The sequence below is a fragment of the Pelmatolapia mariae genome, linkage group LG2 (genome assembly GCF_036321145.2).
Source record: "Pelmatolapia mariae isolate MD_Pm_ZW linkage group LG2, Pm_UMD_F_2, whole genome shotgun sequence".
NCBI lineage: Eukaryota > Metazoa > Chordata > Actinopteri > Cichliformes > Cichlidae > Pelmatolapia > Pelmatolapia mariae.
Genome location: NC_086228.1, coordinates 23,284,082 through 23,304,614, shown reverse-complemented (window position 1 = coordinate 23,304,614; position 20,533 = coordinate 23,284,082). Strand labels below are relative to the sequence as shown.

Below are 20,533 nucleotides of genomic sequence, written 5' to 3'. Positions count from 1 at the left end.
AGACGTTAGTTTCTATTTTTCTTTCTGTGATCAGACAAATCTAAATCCAGTCATGTGAACAAGAGGTGATGGACATTAAAGGGGGCCTATTATACTCATTTTCAACTCCATATTTTTAATACTGATCTCTACTAGGATAGCATTTCATGATTCAAAGTTCAAAATAACCAGTTTGCAATCTTATACTGGGCATTGGTGCAAATCCTTAGGTTACCCACTATCTCAAACAAGCTGATTTAGCTCATCTGCCTTTAGGGGTCACCTTCTCTTTAGTCCAGTTCTCATTGGCTGCTTTTCTCAAGAGACACTTTCATGACTGTGTAGCTATCTAGTCTTAAGATCTAAAGATTCTTGAAAGTATACCCCCAAATACTCTTGAATGATTGCTGGCTCTCCAACACATCAGGCCACTGTGGCAATATTAATACTTTTGTCTCACCAGAATAGCTACAAACATAATGCACTACTCTAAATCTCCAAATGGTGGAGGTGAGCTTGTCTGTCTCTGCTTTGTAATTGATTTATCCTTTAATGAACTATAATCACAGTAAGGTTCGGATGGATTTCTAGTGCACTGCCCTTGTACTTTAATGAGTGTGTTTTTGAATGGGCAAAGTATGTGGATCTGTGTTTGTGTCAGACAGTGCTTACTAAGTTTGCTGCCATTTTTATTTAATTTTCAGTTCAAGCGCAGGTGAGGAACACTGGAGACTGCATCAAAACATATCCTACTTGAGCCTATGTCTATCTGACACTTTGCAATGCTCCTGGTCAGAATATCAATGAGCTGGATGTGCTGTAATATCCAGTCTGGCTCATGGGGAGCCCAACTGCATTCTGCAGGATCAGAAATGCAAACGTAAATCCTTCTGATAGTTTTAGGTGACATAAACACAAAGAGCTTTCTGTTTACTGAGATTTTAGCTGGGTGCCTTGTGAGCCACTGCTCTTAAGCTGGATGTTTACCTGATCCTCACATTCTTATTACATACATGACTTATAAATGCAAAAACCAAGTCTGATCCCCATACTCTACCTCTAGATTCTCTCACGAAATCCTCAGGCAGGTAAGGTCGGTTTGTCAAAGCTTTCTGCTGGCCCTCTTCCATGCCTTGGCAGAGACACAGTAGAGTTGGAATGCCTGCAGATTAAGCACTCTATCCCTGGCTCACTTGATTAAAAGTTCCGTGGTCCAGAACCTCCTTCTCTCCCCTCCAAAATGTAAATGTCTCCCTTGTGTTCCCTACTGATGAACAAATATGTGAAGTAGTAGAAAAGGACTACACCCTGCATTTAGAGGGCCTGCCTCATCATGCGAACTGTTACCACACATTGCTGCTGTAGGAGGACTCTGTAGTGATGTATGTAATACATTGGCATTGAAACAGAAAAGCATATGTTTATTGCTGAGCGTTAACATTGCGTTTCTTTTTTTCTTCTTCCTATTAGGTGATAGTGGATACCCCCACCAGCCCAGTCACCAGTGGCCTACCATTATTTTTTGTGATTACAGTAACTGCTATCAAGCAGGTAAGATAAGTTCCTAATGAGAGTAAGTTTTGGATTTTTTTTTTTAAATAGCCATGTCTTATTGTCCTCCTTCTCTGTATAACACAGCCCCCCTTTCTTCATAACTGCCTTGGTGTGATTTTTGTATAAAGTACGTGCCTAATGCTCTCTTGGGTTTTGTATTAATGTGCTCTGCTGGTGAATTCTGATTGGGGTGAAGATGAAATAGCCTCTAGGGGAGTTTTAGCAAATGAAGAGAGAGAGTCTATTTCAGAGGTACAAATTATCAAGGGGAGTATCTGTTTCTTTGACTCTATTGCTTCCCTGTCCCAGCTTTAGATGTATTGTTTTAAGATTGGCTTTTTAGTTAGTCTACAGCTGCGGCTTTGAAATGCACAATAATGGGTGGATTTCCTTACAATAATATATGGGGTGCACTGATAACACATGTCCGTGTTCATTCATGGTAGTGCTGTTAGTATATTTTTTCACATTGATTTATACTGTGGAGTTCTGTGAACAAGGCTCAGGCAGTTCCTCCACACATAAAGACGGTGAATGAGATGGTGAAGATAAGGTGTTACTCATGCTTAAATAGGTCTTTCCTCTCCGACTGTATACTTCCTGCCAGAAAGTTTGGAAAAATAATTTCAAACTGACTTTTGAACTAAACTGAGTCCAGGATGAAGGAGAGGGATGATCCTATTAATGCAAACTGACTGATATGTTGACTGTGGCAAAGCACTGGCAACAGAAAAGGACGATATAAAGAAAAGAATAACGAGAAGCCCGTTAAGGACTAAATGATTCTCGATAACCTTATATAAAATGTTCATGTATTTAAGTGAAATTTTTGTTTAACAGAGACCAAGACCTCACATTTTTGGTTGTGTGAGCTAATTTATATGGCAGATGCTTCATTATTGTTTGTATTTTTGACTGAATAATTATATGGATAATAATAATAATAAGAATAAGAATCTTTGCATCACTAAACCAGACTTGATCCTCCTATTATCCTGTAATCCTGCTTTTTGGCTCACACTCAGCCTTGGCACACATTTTGGTTTACCCCTCTATTCTCATCTCCTCCATATCCATCACTATCTTAGAGACCTCATAAAGTCCACACTTGGTTTTGTGGCTCTTGCTGCTGCAGCCTTTGAAATTATCTTTTTACCTGACTCAGTATTATTTCATTTTATACTGTTTCTCTGCACTGCTGGACAATCACCATCTCATTCTGCTGCTGTAGGCACTTCTATACGTAATGATGACATGCTGGATGTGGAAATTTAATTGTATGAATTGACATTCATGTTTTATACTCTTCCATGGGAATGACGGATGCCGCTTATCCTCTGCTGAAACTTCTTTCACCATTAAGAAGCCGTAAAACATTCAGGGCACACCCCTTAGTTTGACAGCTAGTGCTGTACTGTGTGCCTTTTTATACTGACATCAGTTATAACTGTCAGTGTCCCATAGGTACAGATGTCACAGAAAAGGTTTCTACTTTTTGTTGTACTAAGCAATGCTATTCTGATTTTGATATATTGCCACAGGGATATGAGGACTGGCTGCGGCACAAGGCTGACAATGAGGTGAATAAGTACCGAGTGACAGTGCTTGAAGATGGCCGGAGGATACAAAAAGAGAGTGAGAAGATCAAGGTACCTTGTAGCAGCAGATGCATCCTAGCTGAAGTGAAAAATAAAATAATTCCTCCAGTATATGAGCAGAGAAAAGCTGCTGGCAGCTATACAGGACTTTTTGGGATATATGCACAAGGGAGAACATAGTCTCCTGAGCTGATCTGATGCTCAGACATGTTTGTAAAGGCAACTTATTTATCCAGTGCATTCTACTTTTAAAGACCTATAGTTGGCTGGGTCACTTTAAGTAGCTTTCAGGATTTTAAAATGAACAAATTTTGTATTTGGTCATCTTTTATTTATTTATTTAACTTTATTATGGTAGAGATCTGCTTGTACAGCTGACACCACTCGGCATACAGCTGTCAATACCAAAGCTTTGTTATGTGTTGTTTATGCGTTGTATAAAACAGCTGTTCCCAGCACAGGAGCCAATATAAGCTTACTGCTAGCTACTTTTGCTAAAATAAACATTTAAAATACAGGCAGGTTTTTGTCACTGCTTGGCAGTCCAAACCTGAGCTCAAAGAAGATTATGGAGTGTTCTTGTTTTCACTTTTAGTATCTGGGTTTTTACTCACTGATCACAACAACTTCACAGGCACCTGGCAGTCATATGTATTTATAAGTCTTCTTAGCGATAAAAGTAATTTAAAGTTGTTTGAACTTCTGCCATTCATCCTGTGCGTGATTCTTCTGAAAAGAGGGAGAAAGCACACTGTGTCTTCACAAATGGTCTTTGGTTGTATTTCTCCAGGTGGGAGATGTTTTGGAGGTGGAGGAAGACGAGACCTTTCCCTGTGATTTAATATTGCTGCAGTCTAGCCGAGATGATGGCACATGTTTTGTTACCACAGCAAGTCTGGATGGAGAATCTAACCATAAAGTAAGATAAGTGTATTACTCTTCAATCGTTTTGCATAGAAGAATTTAAATTAAAAGTAGTTCCCGATGAAGTTTGGAAGAAGCAGATGAAGTTATAGTTAATGTGCGTTCATTTGATTAATATTAGGTAATAAGAGAGGAGGAGTGGATGTAGAAGAACAGTAAAGAATGCATTTGCACTTGCCTAGATACATGTTAAAATGATTGTGTAGTTATAGTTCAGGGAATCTGATTTATTTTCATTGAATGCTGGTCTTACTTTAAAGAGGTTTCACTTTTGTTTAGTTGTCAAAAAATGTGTTCCTGCCTGTTTGTGCTCGAGCGTATTGGTATTTTTTCCTTCTTAATTTTACGTATTGTGTGTGAGTGAGAAGCAGTGGAAGTTAAAGCGATCACTTGACCTAAGTTGGTCACAGCTCACGCTTTTTCTCTGTCTGCCTCTTCTACTTGTCCAGACACACTACACAGTGCCAGACACAGAGCGCGATGTGGAATCTCTCAACGCCACCATTGAGTGCGAACAGCCACAGCCTGACCTTTACAAGTAGGCAATCATCATGTGGTCCCAACGGATTTACACTACAAGCATGTGGTGCCTGTGGTCTGCTGAGGAGTGGATTAACTTAATGCCAGATTTAAAAAACAATGTCTGCAATGACTCTGATATTAACATGCAGATTGTTTAAAAAAATGTTTCGGAAAGCCATAGTGCATTTATGGGATAATAAAAGTCGTCCTAACTTTATCTCTCCAAGACTAACTTAATTCTTACTCTTAAGTGTAGTTCTATGTCTAAAGACAATATGTCTATATAGGTCAACTTTGGGGCAAGCAGTGAAACTGTTATAATTTAATCATACGTGAAGATGAAGGTGTGAATATTCTGAGCTAATGAAAATGACAGTATGGCTGACTACAAGTATTAAGCAGTACTCTTAACTTCCAGATTTTAAGGTCAATGAATAGTTAGTTTTGAGTAATTAATGAACTCTGAAAAGATTTGAATACCTCAAGTTCAAATCTCTTCCACTCTTAACACAATAGTTGCTCACAAATCACTTCATCTGTTTGAGCATATGCCGTTGTGTTCCAGGTTTGTCGGTCGTATGCACATCTACAAAAACAATGAGGAGCCTTCGCTAAGGTGAGAGCACTCTTGTCCAACCAAGTCTGCATAGTTTAAAGTAAAAACAAAATCTAAACAGTTGTTCATTTGTTTCCCTTTACATAACCAGCAAATCATTATTTCATTGATCCTTTATAGCAGACAAGCATTAAAATAAAACAGACTGGCAGGGATTTAGCCACTGCTTCCAAAGCACTCCCACAGGCATTTATCATTGACTGCTTTGTAATGACCATATAAACAAATGCCAGTGTCCTTCTCAAGAACACTGGAACTGGTGTGAGCCCAGACTGCAGGCATACTGTGTACTGTCACTGCGTATATTAGTGGATGCCAGCTTCCCTGCCAGGTTTCCATTTAGAGGATAGAGGAGTGTGGATTCCACAGCAACTGTATGACTAAATAGGTGGATCTACTGATGTGATTGTGCAGGTCACTGGGCCCAGAAAACCTCCTGCTGAAAGGAGCAACTTTAAAGAACACTCAAAGCATCTGTGGTAAGTCAATAATGGCTTTTTTACTGGTACCATATTAAAGATGGCTCGATATCTTAAAGACTGATGTCTTTTCTTATTTTCTTTTTTAAGGTGTTGCAGTTTACACCGGCATGGAGACAAAGATGGCTCTTAACTACCAAGGAAAATCTCAGAAACGCTCTGTTGTGGAAAAGTAAGTTTACAGGGAAAAACAATATGTATAAAACAAGTCTAAAAAAACACCTTTGATACTCACTAATTTGAGTTTTTATGTCTACAGGTCTATCAATGCCTTCCTTTTGGTTTACCTTTGCATATTGGTGAGCAAGGCCTTAGTGTGTACTACACTTAAATATGTATGGCAGAGCAAGCCTGGACAGGATGAGCCCTGGTACAACGAGAAAACTAAGAAAGAAAAGGAAACCAATCTGGTGAGTTTGCATTTTAGAAAACTAATGAAAACAAACCTTATTGAAAAAAAAAAAAAAGGAAAAGTTACTGAGGAGAATAAAACATGTCTAAAGCAGAACTAGAACAGCTGTTGCAAGAAAATGGCTAATATGGCTTGTTAGATAAGTTTCATCATACTGTTATTGTGTACTACATACATACATACTGAGGCCTATGTTAATTCAATAGTAATTATTATTATCCTTAAAGGGCTGTAGTTAATGCTGAGGGAATTCTATACATAGTTTTAAAGTTCTTATAAAATGAGCAAAATGGACACTGTTGCCATATGACGTAGTCCATTTCATGTCATCTGTTAACCTTCTGCTTTAGCCCGCATTGAACATTGTGACTGCCATTTCCTCATTTTTGTTGCAAGTATAAACAGTGACTTCTAGGACTTCAGAATGGTTTCTTAGAATTGCTTAGGTTATGGAGAAAATGATGCAAACCGTAACTCACTTTTTCTCTATACATATATATATACAGTGTGTGTATATATATATATATCTCTATATATATGTAAATATATTATGTGCCTCTTTTTTTTTTTTTTTTTTTTTACCAACAGTACCTTAACATGTTCACCGACTTCCTGTCCTTCATGGTGCTCTTCAACTTCATCATTCCAGTGTCCATGTATGTGACCGTTGAAATGCAAAAGTTTTTGGGATCGTTTTTCATATCCTGGGATAAAGATTTCTTTGACAGTGAAATTGAGGAAGGGGCACTGGTCAACACCTCGGACCTCAATGAAGAGCTGGGACAGGTCAGAAATATCTGCCATTATGCTTTCTGTAAACTCTGCATTTCTGTGTCCAAAAATTTTCAATTATGTTAACTAAATTCCTCTATCGTTTATAAAAACTCTAAAGCTTTTCCTGAACATTTCATCTCCAGCATCTATGAACGATGTCCAGATGTAATCTGTAGAACAATCACACTATGATGGAGTTTTCCATCCAAACAAGTTTATGTTTTATACTGAATTTTGTGTAGTTTAAAAAGCAAAACTTCTACCCGAGACTAATGTAAGTGATACTTTAAAATAAATTCTCCTTGTTTCCTTTTTATTATGGCACTGCTGACTTAAACGGCGCTGCCATAGATCAGTCACACTTGGTTTGCCAGATGATTATTTGAGTTAAAGGTGATGCTCCGTTAAACTGATTAATGCAGTGTAATTTCCTCCTGGAAGTAATTGCCTAATATTATTGTTGGAGGCTTTTAAACGAGAAACTGAATTTTTATGGTTTTGGAATTGTGTGTCATTTTTATTTTCATGTTGCCTGCAGGTGGAGTACGTCTTCACAGACAAGACGGGGACCCTAACTCAGAATAACATGGAGTTCATAGAGTGCTGCATTGATGGCCACCAATACAAGTACAGGGACGCGAGCTCGGAAGTGGACGGATTCTGCGTTACAGATGGACCTATGAACACAGTACAACAGAAAGCTGGCAGGGTGAGTGTTGTGGTGTCCCACCATCTGTTGTAAAAGTCATACAAGGATTAACATATGGCCATTGCATAGCTCGTTGCCCAGAAAGACCCTTTATTGGTCACCCTGGTACATTCTCCTTGACATGTCGACATATGCGCTATAACATAGCGGAGGGAAGGAGCTGCATGCTCCTGACACGAGTACTTGATAACACTTCACAGACTATTGCACTTAATTACTTGTGCTGATAAGGGGTCAGTTTGGTTATAAATTCTAGGCTTTATCCAAACTCCAGCTACTGTATATAGCTCCTTGTTTGGTTGTTAATTATTAAGTAAAAAAAAAAAAAGATTTATGAATTTATTTTAAGGTTTATGAATGAATTTTCTACTTGTAAAGCAGTACATTTTTTTAACAGTATTAAGCCACGTTTACGTAATTTTCATAGGAAAAGGAAGAGCTGTTTCTGCGTGCCCTGTGCCTGTGCCACACAGTCCAGGTAAAGGAGTCTACAGAGCAGGGTCACGGTCAAGAGGATGGACGGATAGACCAGGTGGATGGATTAATGGTAGATGGACAAGTGGTCCCTCCACTGCAGGAGCAGAGGGGCTTTATAGCCTCCTCACCTGATGAGATTGCTTTGGTCCAGGGTGCAATGAGGTAAGAGGTTGGGTGTCATGACTCAGTGAGTTCAGGTGGCTATTTGACAAGCACACAGTTGGAATTGATAAACCTAAGGAAAATGTAACTGGTATAACTTCGTCTAATATTTATTGAGAACATAAAAGCCATTTGTGTTTTGATTTGTCTCGATCTCAGGTACGGCTTCACATTTCTTGGCCTCGAAAGTAAAACCATGAAAATTCTTAACAGGACAAATGACGTTGAAATGTAAGTTAGTCATTTCTTGGAATGTATTTTCTTTTTTAAAATCTCAGTTATTGTTTGTATTTAAATTACATCTTTTATTTCCTCTGCGTACATCCTATAGGTATGAATTGCTTCATGTGTTGAACTTTGACCCAGTCAGAAGGCGAATGAGTGTAATAGTCAGATCAATATCAGGTGAGCTTAAGGTTACTGTCAACGTTATTGGAATGCTAATAATGTAGCGCTGGCCAGCACATCCCTGATGCTGGGTGTCTGTATAATAGTGTGTTTTTTCGTGCCCAGGTGAAACACTGCTTTTTTGTAAGGGAGCCGACTCCTCCATCTTCCCCCGAGTCAAACAGGAGGAAGTTGAAAAGATACGCATGCATGTGGAACGTAATGCAACAGTACGTGGTGGAAAACATCTCGTCTTCCTAAATTTCCAACTGTTGGAATGATTTCATTGCATAACATTTTGTCTTTTATAACATCAGCTGCTATTTTACTGTTTAGGATGGTTACCGGACACTGTGTGTGGCCTACAAACATCTTACCGCTGAGGAGTATGACCAGGTAGATTCAGGATTAAGGGAAGCTAGACTGGCTCTGCAGGACAGAGAGGAGAAGCTCATGGCTGTTTACAACCAAGTGGAGACTGGAATGAATCTAATTGGAGCTACTGCTGTTGAAGATCGGTGGGTGCTCACACAAAATGTATAACTGTGCTGCTCTTAATTGTGAAACTGCTGTGTTGAAACCCCAAATATGTTGATTCTGTTCATCTGGACATAGAGTTTTCTGTGTTGAAACCTGCTGAATATCCTTAAATCTGCATACTTGTGCTGTTCTTGCCCCTTAATAAACATCAGTGCCAAAAAATTTAGATATTGAAATCCTCAGCATAGAGAAATCCCAGAATACACAATATTATTCATATGGAAACCAAAAGAGTGCAAAAGCCTGTGATGAACATATCACCAAGTCTTGTCCTGACTTGCTCTTTATGTTGCTGTAATGAGTTAATTCCTCCCTTTGGGGATGTTTTAAATGTCATCAACTGTCACTTTTTTCACCATGTATGACTTTGGCTTTCTATTTTCGTCTGATTAGTTTGATATCAGCTAAAAGCCCTTCTTTTTAGAGCGTTTTAATTTAAGCTCATGCTGCCATCTTGTGGTTAAGTTGTGACCTACAATCAAAGATTCCAGCTTTTATAAATAGACTGCATAAATTACAAAAGTTTAGGTCTAAAATACATGCATTGCCTATAACAAAGGAAGTAAACATATTCCTGAATCACCATTTATTCATCATTTAACATAAAAACACTCACACTTTTAAAGGACCGCACCTTCCCAAACCATTATGACATGAAATTTGGAAATTTAGCTTAGCTTTTTTTTTTTTTTTTTAAAAACACATGTATATAAACTATACATAATTGTAGGCATTCTTGCTGCTAGTAGTCATAATGATCCTTTTCTATTTATTATTCTACAGTCTTCAAGAGGAGGCAGCAGAGACTATGGAGGCTCTGCAGGGAGCAGGTATTAAAGTGTGGGTCTTAACAGGAGACAAGATGGAGACAGCCAAGTCCACCTGCTATGCTTGCAGATTGTTCAAGAGGAACACAGAGCTGTTGGAGCTAACAGTGCGTACTCTAGAGTCTCCAGGAAAAAGGCGTGAGGACCGACTGCATGACCTCTTGCTCGAGTACCACAAGAAAACTGTACAGGATGCACCACCAGCAAAGACACGTGTTGCCAGGTTGACACCTTAGATTACAAAAGCCTGTGTGCTATGTACTGACATTATTCTGATATTTTTTTATATTGGCTTTTTATTAGGGGGGGGGCAATAGTTTAACAAAAAATAACATTAGTAACGATTAAACTATTTTGTCTACTCTGTATTGCAGGAATTGGTCCAGCCAGGATTATGGTTTTATAGTAGATGGAGCCACTCTGTCGATGGTGCTCAACTCATCCTCTGAAAACAACTTACATGACTATAAGGACCTATTTCTGCAGATATGTCAAAACTGCACGTCTGTGCTCTGCTGCCGCATGGCTCCCTTACAAAAGGCACAGGTCAGTACAGTGATTTAATAAGCTGAGAAATAAAAAAAACTGAATTGATTTCTTTCACAGTGAAAGATTATTTCTGATTTTATTCAGCTGTTGTTCCTCTGTATCAATCTATCTATAGATAGTTAAAATGGTGAAGAACTCCAAAGGCAGCCCAATCACCCTTTCCATTGGAGATGGAGCCAATGATGTCAGCATGATTTTGGAAGCTCATGTAGGCATTGGTAAGAAATGTGATGCTGAAGCTGATTTAGCCATCTTTAATTACTCTTCTGTGTGTAGTGGAGTGCAGAAATGTGTAATTTGTTTTGGGCCTTGGTGTTTCAGGCATTAAGGGGAAAGAGGGTCGACAGGCGGTGAGGAACAGTGATTATGCCATCCCCAAACTGAAGCACCTCAAGAAACTTTTGTTGGCACATGGGCATCTCTACTATGTTCGCATTGCACACCTGGTGCAGTATTTCTTTTATAAGGTAAGTGGAGATTCTGTGTCCAGGAGCACTAGGAGCACCCACTAGAGCCTGACAGATATATTGTTTGACTGATATTAGCTTTTTGCTGATATGTCAGTATCAGCATAACATGGCCATAATATGGGTCTCAATGTTTTCCACCAGTTGCACTCTGTAACTTCCCTTTTGTGAAAACACATGTTTGGAATGCTACAAACACAACGATCAGGTGCTCAGAGTGTAAATGACTAATCAGCGACTTGATTTGGAAATAAAACGAGTTGATGCATGGTTATATTTTGTCAGATAAAAAAGGTTTGTGATATCTGTGGGCATTTCGTGTGCCTGAATAAAAAGAAATATTAACCCATACATTGGATTTTTAAATCAGTAAATATCAGTTTCAATCTTAAAAATCCTATATTGGTCAACATCTAGTACCCACCAAAAGTCATTTGGTATCTTTACATTGGTGCAGTGGTTAGCACTGTCACCTCACAACAAGAAGATCCTGTGTTTGGATCCACTGGCTGACTGGAGTTTGCATGTTCCCCCTGTCTTGTGCTGTATACATTGGCTTTCCCACAATCTAAATTGGCAGGTGTGAGTGATTGTCTCTTTTTGTCAGTCTTGCCATAGACTGACAACCTTTAGCTCCACCGCAATCCTGAATGCTGGATAAGCAGAAGGAAATGGATGGATACACACACGCTCATACACACATATAGTCTTACATGTGAGACTGATTTTTGTAGGTTGAACTCTGGATGACCCTGTTTTCATTCTCTGTTCGCCTGCAGAATCTTTGCTTCATCTTACCACAGTTTTTGTACCAGTTCTTCTGCGGCTGTTCCCAGCAAGTAAGTATATCTAATTGAGGTTCAAAGACATTCTGAACATGAAAGGAAGTAGTGTTCCCTAAAATCACACCTCTTTGTGCTCCCGATAGCTCAGCTCTTGTCCTCACAATCCCCTTTCCTCACTGTCCCTGGGATGTATGCACTCTGTTATCGTCATACAATATAAATAGGCAAAACTCACGCCGGTCATGTTGTGCCACCACGAATACACCATGACACAATATGGATATTTTGGAATCCTGGTGGCATTTGTTTGTTTTTCTAGTCTTAGAAAAAAAATATTAAAATAGGAGAAAAATCTTATGGAAATTCTTTGGAGCACATGGATTCATTTTGTTATTAAAAATCTATGATCTAGACATCTGTCATCCTTTTTAAGATAACTGAGTGATTATATTTTTGTGTGAAAGGTGAAGGTGATTTTCTTTTCTTTTGTTTTTTTTTTTGGTTTCCCCATCATGCCACTGGTCTCTGATATAGATCTTTCACAAGCACATGAAAGATGTATATAAGCTTGCTCATGACGTGCTCTGTGCTCAAGTTGTGGTGGTGTGTATGAGTTGTGTCCTCTCCGTGATATTAACCCCTCCTCCTCCTTACCAACCCTTCCCTCGTCAACCTTTCCTCCTGCTCCCATCCTCCCCAGCCCCTGTATGATGCGGCCTATCTGACGATGTACAACATCTGCTTCACCTCTATGCCCATCCTGGCTTACAGTCTTTTCGAACAGCACATTTCCATTGAGATGCTCCTGGAAAATGCTACCCTCTACAGGTAAACTGGGTTATAAAAGTAGATGTGCTTGTTATGTTCTGTCCTTTCATCACAAATCCCACATTAATGGAGATTAGGAGATTCTTTTCTTATGTTTTAAATCTAGACTTGGAAGGATTTCTGTGTCTGTGCAACACTTCACTGTTTTAAGAATTGGTAACACTATCCGGAGACTAATGTGTTTATTTTGAATTTAGGTACAGAATTATATTGTATACTTTTACTATACAATACAGTATTGTTACTAAATAAAGTCCTGGTTTAGGTTCAGGCGTAATTTAAAAGTAAAAAAAAAGTAAAAATAAATATTTAATGAACAGGTTACAAAGTTCTTCTGGTGAAGTTTAGTTGACTAATTTTGATGGTAGCTCATTTGTATTTACACAGTAACTTTTTTGGCCACCATTAATATGTTATATAATGGTGTTGTCCTTTTGTGTGATAAACAGGAAATGTTACACAAAGACACAGTAAGTAAATACATTTGTTAATTTTCCTTTTTCAAATCTTTAGACAGATCGGTAAGAATGCCATGTTACGGTGGGGACCATTTCTCTACTGGACATTACTGGGAGTCTTCCACGGCTTGGTCTTCTTCTTTGGTGTTTGGTTTTTGTTCAGCAACCCAGCCCTGCAGGATAATGGCCAGGTTTGATTTAAATCCACTTCTAAACAGGTTTCATATCTACAGTCTCCTAACTACAGCTGCTGATTGTTTTATTGTTTTGACTCTAGGCTTTTGGGAACTGGTCATATGGAACGATTGTATTCACCATCCTTGTTTTCACTGTAACACTAAAGGTAAGCTCTACCCCTGTTTATTTTAACATTTATAAAACGTCTATCATTAGAGTGGACATATGAGTTTGAAGCAGATATTTTGTTAGTCATGTCTTTTGCAGAGTTCTTTTATATGTTTTTTAAAAGATCTCTTACTACTTTCTTTTCTCCAACATTCTAGTTGGCGCTGGATACACGGCACTGGACATGGATAAACCACTTTGTGATATGGGGTTCCCTGGCTTTCTATGTGTTTTTCAGCTTCTTCTGGGGAGGAGTAATATGGTTAGAATTCAACTGAGGATTAAAAAAACCAAATCTTATTGTAGTCATTTTAGCTGGCCTTTTCATTCTAGTCAAACATGTATCTCCTCCAGACAGTATAAACTGAAGTGTCATCTCTCCCCCAGGCCTTTCCTGAGACAGCAACGGTTATACTTTGTGTTTGCCAACATGCTGAGCTCGGTGTCAGCCTGGCTGGTCATCATCGTGCTCATCCTGCTCAGCCTATTGCCAGAAATCCTCTACGTGGTGCTCCGCAAGCCCCGCGGCCCTTACGCTCGACAGGTAGTGCTGTAACTCTCTCTCTGTCTCCCTCTCTCTTTTCTCCCTCTCTCTTTCTCTCTCTCCCTCTCCCTTTATTTGTTCTTTTCTAATTATTATTTTTGCTAATGGATATTTTTGTTGACAGTGCATATGCTTAATATATTTTAGATTGAACTGATAGAGTTCAGGGAAGGATTTAAATCAAGGAATTTTAATGCGATTGCTGATTGTAACATTTGCATGGCTTTGCTAACATAGAGCAATGCAGATCTTTACAGAGCTGTTTGCCTCTCTTCACACTTCCTTCGCTTTGGTGTTAGATCATTAGGAAGAAGATGGTGGGAGGGGTAAATTACATCTCACATTATTCAGAAGTGGAAAAAAGACGTTTGAAAGCTAACACTCAAGCACAAATATCTGATCTATTACAGCCCTCTGCTGGCTATTTAAAGCAAGACGTACATTATGCTTTATATTAGGGGGTCGGTTAGCTTGTCATATATTACATTGCACATGTTTGCCAAAAGCTAAAAGTGTTTTAAGAGATATGTTTAATGAGAGAAGAAAGGGTTTTGAAAAGAAACCTGAAAAAAAAAAAGCCAACCACCCCCAAAACATATTTTGTGTACCAAGAGAAACAAGTTTCTGTGCATCTTTAAAATTATGCCTGTTGTTGAATTATTTCTGAAGGCTGTTTTTATTTAACTTCCACCAGAAGTCTGTCAAAGGCATCAAAGGCATATTTTGTCATTTCAGTGGGCTCTCTAATGTGTTTGCAAGCAGATGGAAATGATTGGTGGTATTCATACTCTTTTCTGTGTTTTTTTTTTTTTGTTTTTTTTTTTTTTTTTGTTATAGTGTCTAGACATGATTTTTATTCCTTTTTGGGTGGGGGAGAAGTAATAAACTAAATGAGAAGTTTTACTCATATTTGTGGAGAGCCACATAACTTGCAGATTTGTACAATATTCAGTATTTACGTACGTATGGTGCACATATTTTTATTTTTTCGGCTCATTTTTCACCTTTCCTACTTTTTCCTAACTAGTGCTAATGCTTTGCTCTTTAACACACTCATAACTATCTCACCCTCTTATTTCCTTCTCTCTTACTTCTCTGGACAATCCTCCCTAAAGATGAAACATCGCCTTCCTTCCTCTGGGACATCCACTATCTTCATGTTGTCACAGACCGCTAGCTCTCACAGCTTCTCATGGAGTGACTGAGGTCTCTTTTTCTTTGTCAGCTTTTATACTTCAGAATTTCTGTGTCTGTGCACCACTTGCCTGCTTCCTACTTCTGTGTCCTTCCTCTCCCACTGTTTAGACTCCTTTCTTCACCTATAATAACTCAGGCTGCTGTTTTGTAGATTTTAATAGTCCGATTTGCTTGGACAGATTAGGTCAGACATTTCAAATTTCTGATGTACTGTGTCATATCAGGAATGCTATCCTTGGAAGGCACCATTTTAAACCTTGACTTGAGGGATTTTCTTTTTTGTGAAACTGGGAAGAATGGCACGCTGCCACCTCTTCCAGCAGTGTGGAGTAGGACAGGTTGTCCATGCTAAAACCTTGCTGTTAGTCTGCCATGCTTGTCTGCCTAGTTGTATCAGTCAGTGTCTCCTCCCAGCTGCCTTTGCTGCTCCACTGCCTGCTGCCTTCGCATGTCCAGTCAGGTGGCTGCAGCACATCACAGCATCCAAACGTACCTGCATGAGGCCCAAATTCACAACCTCATCCTGGATCCTCAAGTCTGACAGTGTGTGTGTGCGTGTGTATGTTTGTGCGTGTGTGTTTGTATATGTATTAAGACATACTTATTTTGTGAAATTTGCAAGAATAGTAACCCTATATTATTTGAACCTATTAAAAAGTCGACTAAAGGGCTTCTAAAATGGATCATTCCTAGAAGGGTTGTCTAAAAAGGCTCCTGGATTAATTTTCATTGTCTACATGTCTACTTTGAAGTCTTTCTGAATGTATTTAATTGTTCTTTGTTTATATATTTATGTCTGTGTGCAAAAGAGAGCACAAGATGGTGAGAAAGGCAAAGAATGTATGTGATTATCAGCGTAGTGTCGTCACTGGTGTCTCTTGCCTCACCCTTCTAGAAGAAGCTGGTTCAGTCAAGCGCAGGGGGCATCCAGTCACCCCGGTCTTCAGCCAGGCCCCTGCTCATGAGAACCTTTTCAGATGAGTCCAATACTGTCAGTTAAACAGGTACCAGCCAACTTTCAGGCCATTTAAGCCAATCAGTGATTTGCTCCCCCAGTCAACCAGTCCAGCAGTCTCTCTCATCTCTAATTTTGAGTTTTAACAAGGAAATCAAAGACGGTAGCATAAAGGCCGCATTTATTTAGATTCTTTGTGTTCTTGTGTGTTGTGTTAAGCTCATATTGGCTGGCTGAAGAGATGCACTTTTTCCATGTCTCTTGTTTTGTTTAATCATTTCTATTAAACTGACCAAATGGTGCATTCACTTGATATGTGAAGGCATCCATTGACCTAATGTTTCAAAAGTTTTTTGTTAGTTTTTTTTGTGCAAACTCATGCTCCTTTCAGCCTCCCTTTCGATGCCCAGCTTGTATTTACCTTTCTGCATGCGCAGATGTGCTTTCAAATCCAAATTTTTATTTCAGCCTCTCGCATTTTTGGACCTTGTAAGAGTGTCTGTGTGTGAAGTGTCTGTGGTGGTTTCATCCTCTTTACCCAACAGTGTGAAACAGCAGGGCTGGCCTATTTTGGCCCCATTTTCTGAAATATTTGTGCTGTTTGTAACAATGTGGTTTAATCATTTGTCGTGGTCACTGTCTTCTGTGTGTATATCCAAACCCTAATTGGTCATGGCTTTCTGCTTACCGTTTTATTTGTGAGTGCATTGCATGACTCGGTGCATGATGTGATGTTGGCATAAGCTCTGCCCAAATGCTACTTCATGACAGGGGGTAGACGAAAAAAATACCAAACACAAAAAATGTAAATACCGCGAATAATGAAAAGCAGCCATTGTGTTGTGGTGTTGTGTTAAATATCCGTAGGTGTTTACATTTTGTTTTTGTCCACCCCCTGGATGAAGGACTGAATGTTGCACATATCCATCACTATTGACCATGGTCTCTGGTTGCGCAATTTTAGAAAGAGACTGTATGACAGCTTGCAGAGTTTAACTCACATTTCTACTTTCCCTGTAGCCATCATTGGAAGCCCTCCTACAAACATCAAGGTAAACAAAGAGTCAGCACTAACCTTCTGTATTTGCTTAGTGTCTCTGCTGAGCTTCAGAAATTCAGTAGACTTGGATCAAATCGGGATCATTTCCTTTATTAATTTCTTTTTTAATCTGGTGGAGGAAACCGGTGGCATTGTAGTGACTTTCATGTGGTTAATCACTGCTTATACATTTGGGGTGTGATTTCAAGGTGTCTCGTCCTTGTCCTCTTGTTAGTATGAACTTATGACGAAGACATCAGGTAACATCTGCTCACCCAATCCTTTTCAGATTGCAGCAGTAATGCCACTATCGTACAAGCATCTAAAGGAGCGTGACTAAAAGGCATCGAGGACTCATAACAGTCACGTCAACCTCATTCAGGGTCCCGTTCCAAGGAAGAACGTCTGCCATCTGAAAGGAGGAGATGGAAAAAATCAGAAGAAACATGTTCGGTCTTTGAGAGGGTTTAAAAGTCTTTTGACTTGTGTGTCTCCTTCTCCGTCCTTCACTGTCCAACCTCAAAAAGCAGCCACCTCTCATGCATGCTTACAGAGCAGTGCTCTACATTCTTTTATACAGTATCTACTTAGACCCCAGGCATGAGTTTTCTTTTCTTTTTTTTGTACCTTACTATAGAAACGAATGCATACATGGCTGCCTTGTCAGTAGCTCTATTCAACTGCTGTTTTAACAAGCAGCTGAAATATCCACTTCAAGAATGCTAAATGTGCATGAAAGAAGGCTCAAAAGAACACAACACAACTCCACCAACGTTTAGTCTCTGCATTCTACAAGCTTTTTTACTATATTATCAACAGTTTTAGAGGTTATTCTACTTCATTGTTATTACACTTTTCAACTGTTAAGTTTTAAATTGTTTAAAATATTTTAGTAAACACTCATCAACGGATCCAAATCATTTGGGATGAAAAGTTACTGAATGTGATTTCAGCCCAGCTCAGATCAGCTTAAAGACTGTTAAAATGGTTTTCTGGTTGTAGATGTTTATTTGTATCTAGTAATGCCATTTATATTGAATACTAAGATATGAGGGGTCAGCAGAGGTCATATCAACCCTCAGTCCAAAAACTGTGTGTTTATGTAAGGCTAAGAAATGCATTAGAGATTTTAAGGATATTCTGGCAATGAGACATTGCTTGGAGCGTCACCTCCAATATTCCAACCTCAGAGATAATTCAAGAGAGTCAAATTTGAATGAGAAAGTTAATATATGTGCAGTAGTATAGAGATATATTGTTAGCATCTGCTCGAAGCCAAAAACATGAACGCAATGCGATCAGAGTCTGTCCGCACTCACGTGCCCTAAAAGTGATGTTTTGTTGTATGGGTGTGACACAAGTGTACGGCAAATGCACTGGGTGAGAATAGCCACAAATGCCTGTGTGTAATGTAAACCAGGATTACTTGAAACCTTACTGATGTAGTTCTGTTAGACATTTTCTGCACTATTAAGGAAACTGGTTTCTGCATTGTGTATATGGTCACCAAGGCACATGAATATATGCCTGAGCGCACACACGCACATATCAGAGAAGAACATTACACGAACAGTAACCACCTTACACATAATGTCACACATGTACTAGAGCCTAAATGAGGTATTTGTATTCTTACCCATTTACAAGTTTGCTTATTTTGTCTCAGTCAGGCTGAAGTTGGGGATTAAAGAAAACCAGCTCCAGATCGGAATAGTTAATGCCACTGTGAGACTCTACTCTCTGGAGTGGACCGTTTGGCCCCTTGTTTCTTCCTTTAACTTGTGTGTAGTGCTTCATACATTCCATTTAAACATAATTACATGATTTCAGACACTTTTGATGATGCTTTGGTTTGTTTCTTTTTTTTCCCTTTCTTTTCTTCACAAGTGTATATTGTGTACTTTGCATATTTATTAAGTAAATGTAATTTGACTCACAAATGTTATATTTTTTATTACTTTCAGTTTTAAATTGTGGAGCGTGTTCTGCTTTGTGTCATTTTAGTTGGCCTGTTTTACTACAGCTCTGTTGTGAGACTGTGCCAGTGTCATTAAATAGTCAATTTTATCTACACAAAGGCAGGCAGACCCTCCTCTGTGAAGACATTCAGCATCCCAAAATTAGCCTCGGACCCAATGCCACTACTTTTTGTCTGGTGGTTTAACTGCAAGTTGAAAGCGATCATTGTTACTGATTATTCATGTTTAGATGCCAATGTGTATAGAATATGTCTTTATGATGATTTTAACTACTGCTTCGCTGATCTCTGCTCAAACATGCTGTGTATTAAATCCCCCTGACTGTAACCTAAATAGCTGTAAAAAAAAAAAAAAAAAAAATCATCTGCACAATGGCAAATGCAGCTGTTAGGCCTAAGGGACTTTAAGGATTTATATGGAAAGCAGGGGTTTTGTTTTGTTTTTGTTTTGTTTGGTCACCTAAAGACCCGTGCCAGAGATAACTGGATGTAAGATGATTCACAGAAGGGGCTGCCTGCTTTGTTACCAGATATAAACCTTTAAGTTACATATATATGGAAAAAAAAGAAATGCTATTTTCAAAGCTTAAAATGTGTTCAAATCTAATTTTGCCTGTCTAAATTAAAAGTAAAAAGAATGGATTGTATTTTTAATGCAACCTTTTTCCAGCCACTTTTTTTATAAAATCAAAATGTTAAAAAAAGGAAAAAAAAATAAGCACGAGAGGCTTTGTGGTTGCGGACCCTGTCTGTGAGGGGTGGAGGTGGGCACAGCAGCAGTTCTGCACAGCAGGGACATCTTGCCACCTCCAGCCTTTTGGGTCTCCAGCTTCAACACTCTAAACCTCCAAGCTGAATGTACCTCTTTGAAAAAAAATTATATTAAAAACCAGATGTTGTTCTTTAATAAAGCAGAATGTTTTGAAGATATACAAACTGCCTTGTGCTGCTTTGCACCACATGTTGTGTCAGCAGGTTTTGTCTGATGGAAGATCTGAATGCGTGTGCCTGAGGGGGGGGGGACACTACTGAGAGGCTAAGCTGGATCAGCTGAGTGACTGCTCTCCCACTGCTCCATGCATGGCCTCGGATTACAAAAAACCAAAACATTAAATCGCCGTCACTGTATAGGAGAGATTTACATACATGCATATTTACACGTTTTCTGCACTCTGCAGTTGATCTATTCCAGGGAGTTGTGGGCTGAGCTGTGGGGAGTTGGGTTGAGAGAGAGACACTGCAACAGTATATACACAATGCCACTCTTTCATATTTGTTCTTCGGTTTGAATGTGATTGTTGTGTATTAAAGGCTGTTTCACAAGGGTCAAACTTGTTGGCTGAGGGTGTGGAAGATTTTAATTTTTTATCAATGGCGCTATTCTCCTCAGTTTGTGCATCTATATTATAGTGACACTGGAGAAATAGG

At 39.0% G+C, this 20,533-nt stretch overlaps 1 protein-coding gene across 11 annotated transcripts in view; it reads left to right on the top strand.

The window, feature by feature from the left end:
* Window positions 1-19,676, top strand: part of atp11c (ATPase phospholipid transporting 11C) — a 42,854-nt gene extending 23,178 nt beyond the window's left edge. Inside the window, exons 4-31 of one of the 11 annotated variants that reach the window (XR_010096343.1) lie at window positions 1,450-1,530; window positions 3,075-3,182; window positions 3,922-4,050; window positions 4,505-4,593; window positions 5,143-5,193; window positions 5,608-5,672; window positions 5,763-5,844; window positions 5,932-6,082; window positions 6,673-6,870; window positions 7,397-7,567; window positions 7,995-8,206; window positions 8,366-8,437; window positions 8,538-8,611; window positions 8,720-8,823; window positions 8,930-9,111; window positions 9,917-10,183; window positions 10,335-10,506; window positions 10,625-10,727; window positions 10,831-10,976; window positions 11,756-11,815; window positions 12,462-12,589; window positions 13,103-13,238; window positions 13,325-13,390; window positions 13,551-13,654; window positions 13,780-13,936; window positions 16,029-16,137; window positions 16,557-17,140; window positions 17,417-19,676. Coding sequence is in view for 10 of the 11 variants with exons in the window: in XM_063495123.1 (XP_063351193.1) it covers window positions 1,450-1,530; window positions 3,075-3,182; window positions 3,922-4,050; window positions 4,505-4,593; window positions 5,143-5,193; window positions 5,608-5,672; window positions 5,763-5,844; window positions 5,932-6,082; window positions 6,673-6,870; window positions 7,397-7,567; window positions 7,995-8,206; window positions 8,366-8,437; window positions 8,538-8,611; window positions 8,720-8,823; window positions 8,930-9,111; window positions 9,917-10,183; window positions 10,335-10,506; window positions 10,625-10,727; window positions 10,831-10,976; window positions 11,756-11,815; window positions 12,462-12,589; window positions 13,103-13,238; window positions 13,325-13,390; window positions 13,551-13,654; window positions 13,780-13,936; window positions 16,029-16,133 (3,213 nt within the window). In the remaining variant the exon portion in view is untranslated. The other 10 variants (XM_063495144.1, XM_063495123.1, XM_063495160.1 and 7 more) reach the window with 10 other exon arrangements.
* The last annotated feature ends 857 nt before the right edge of the window (window positions 19,677-20,533 follow it).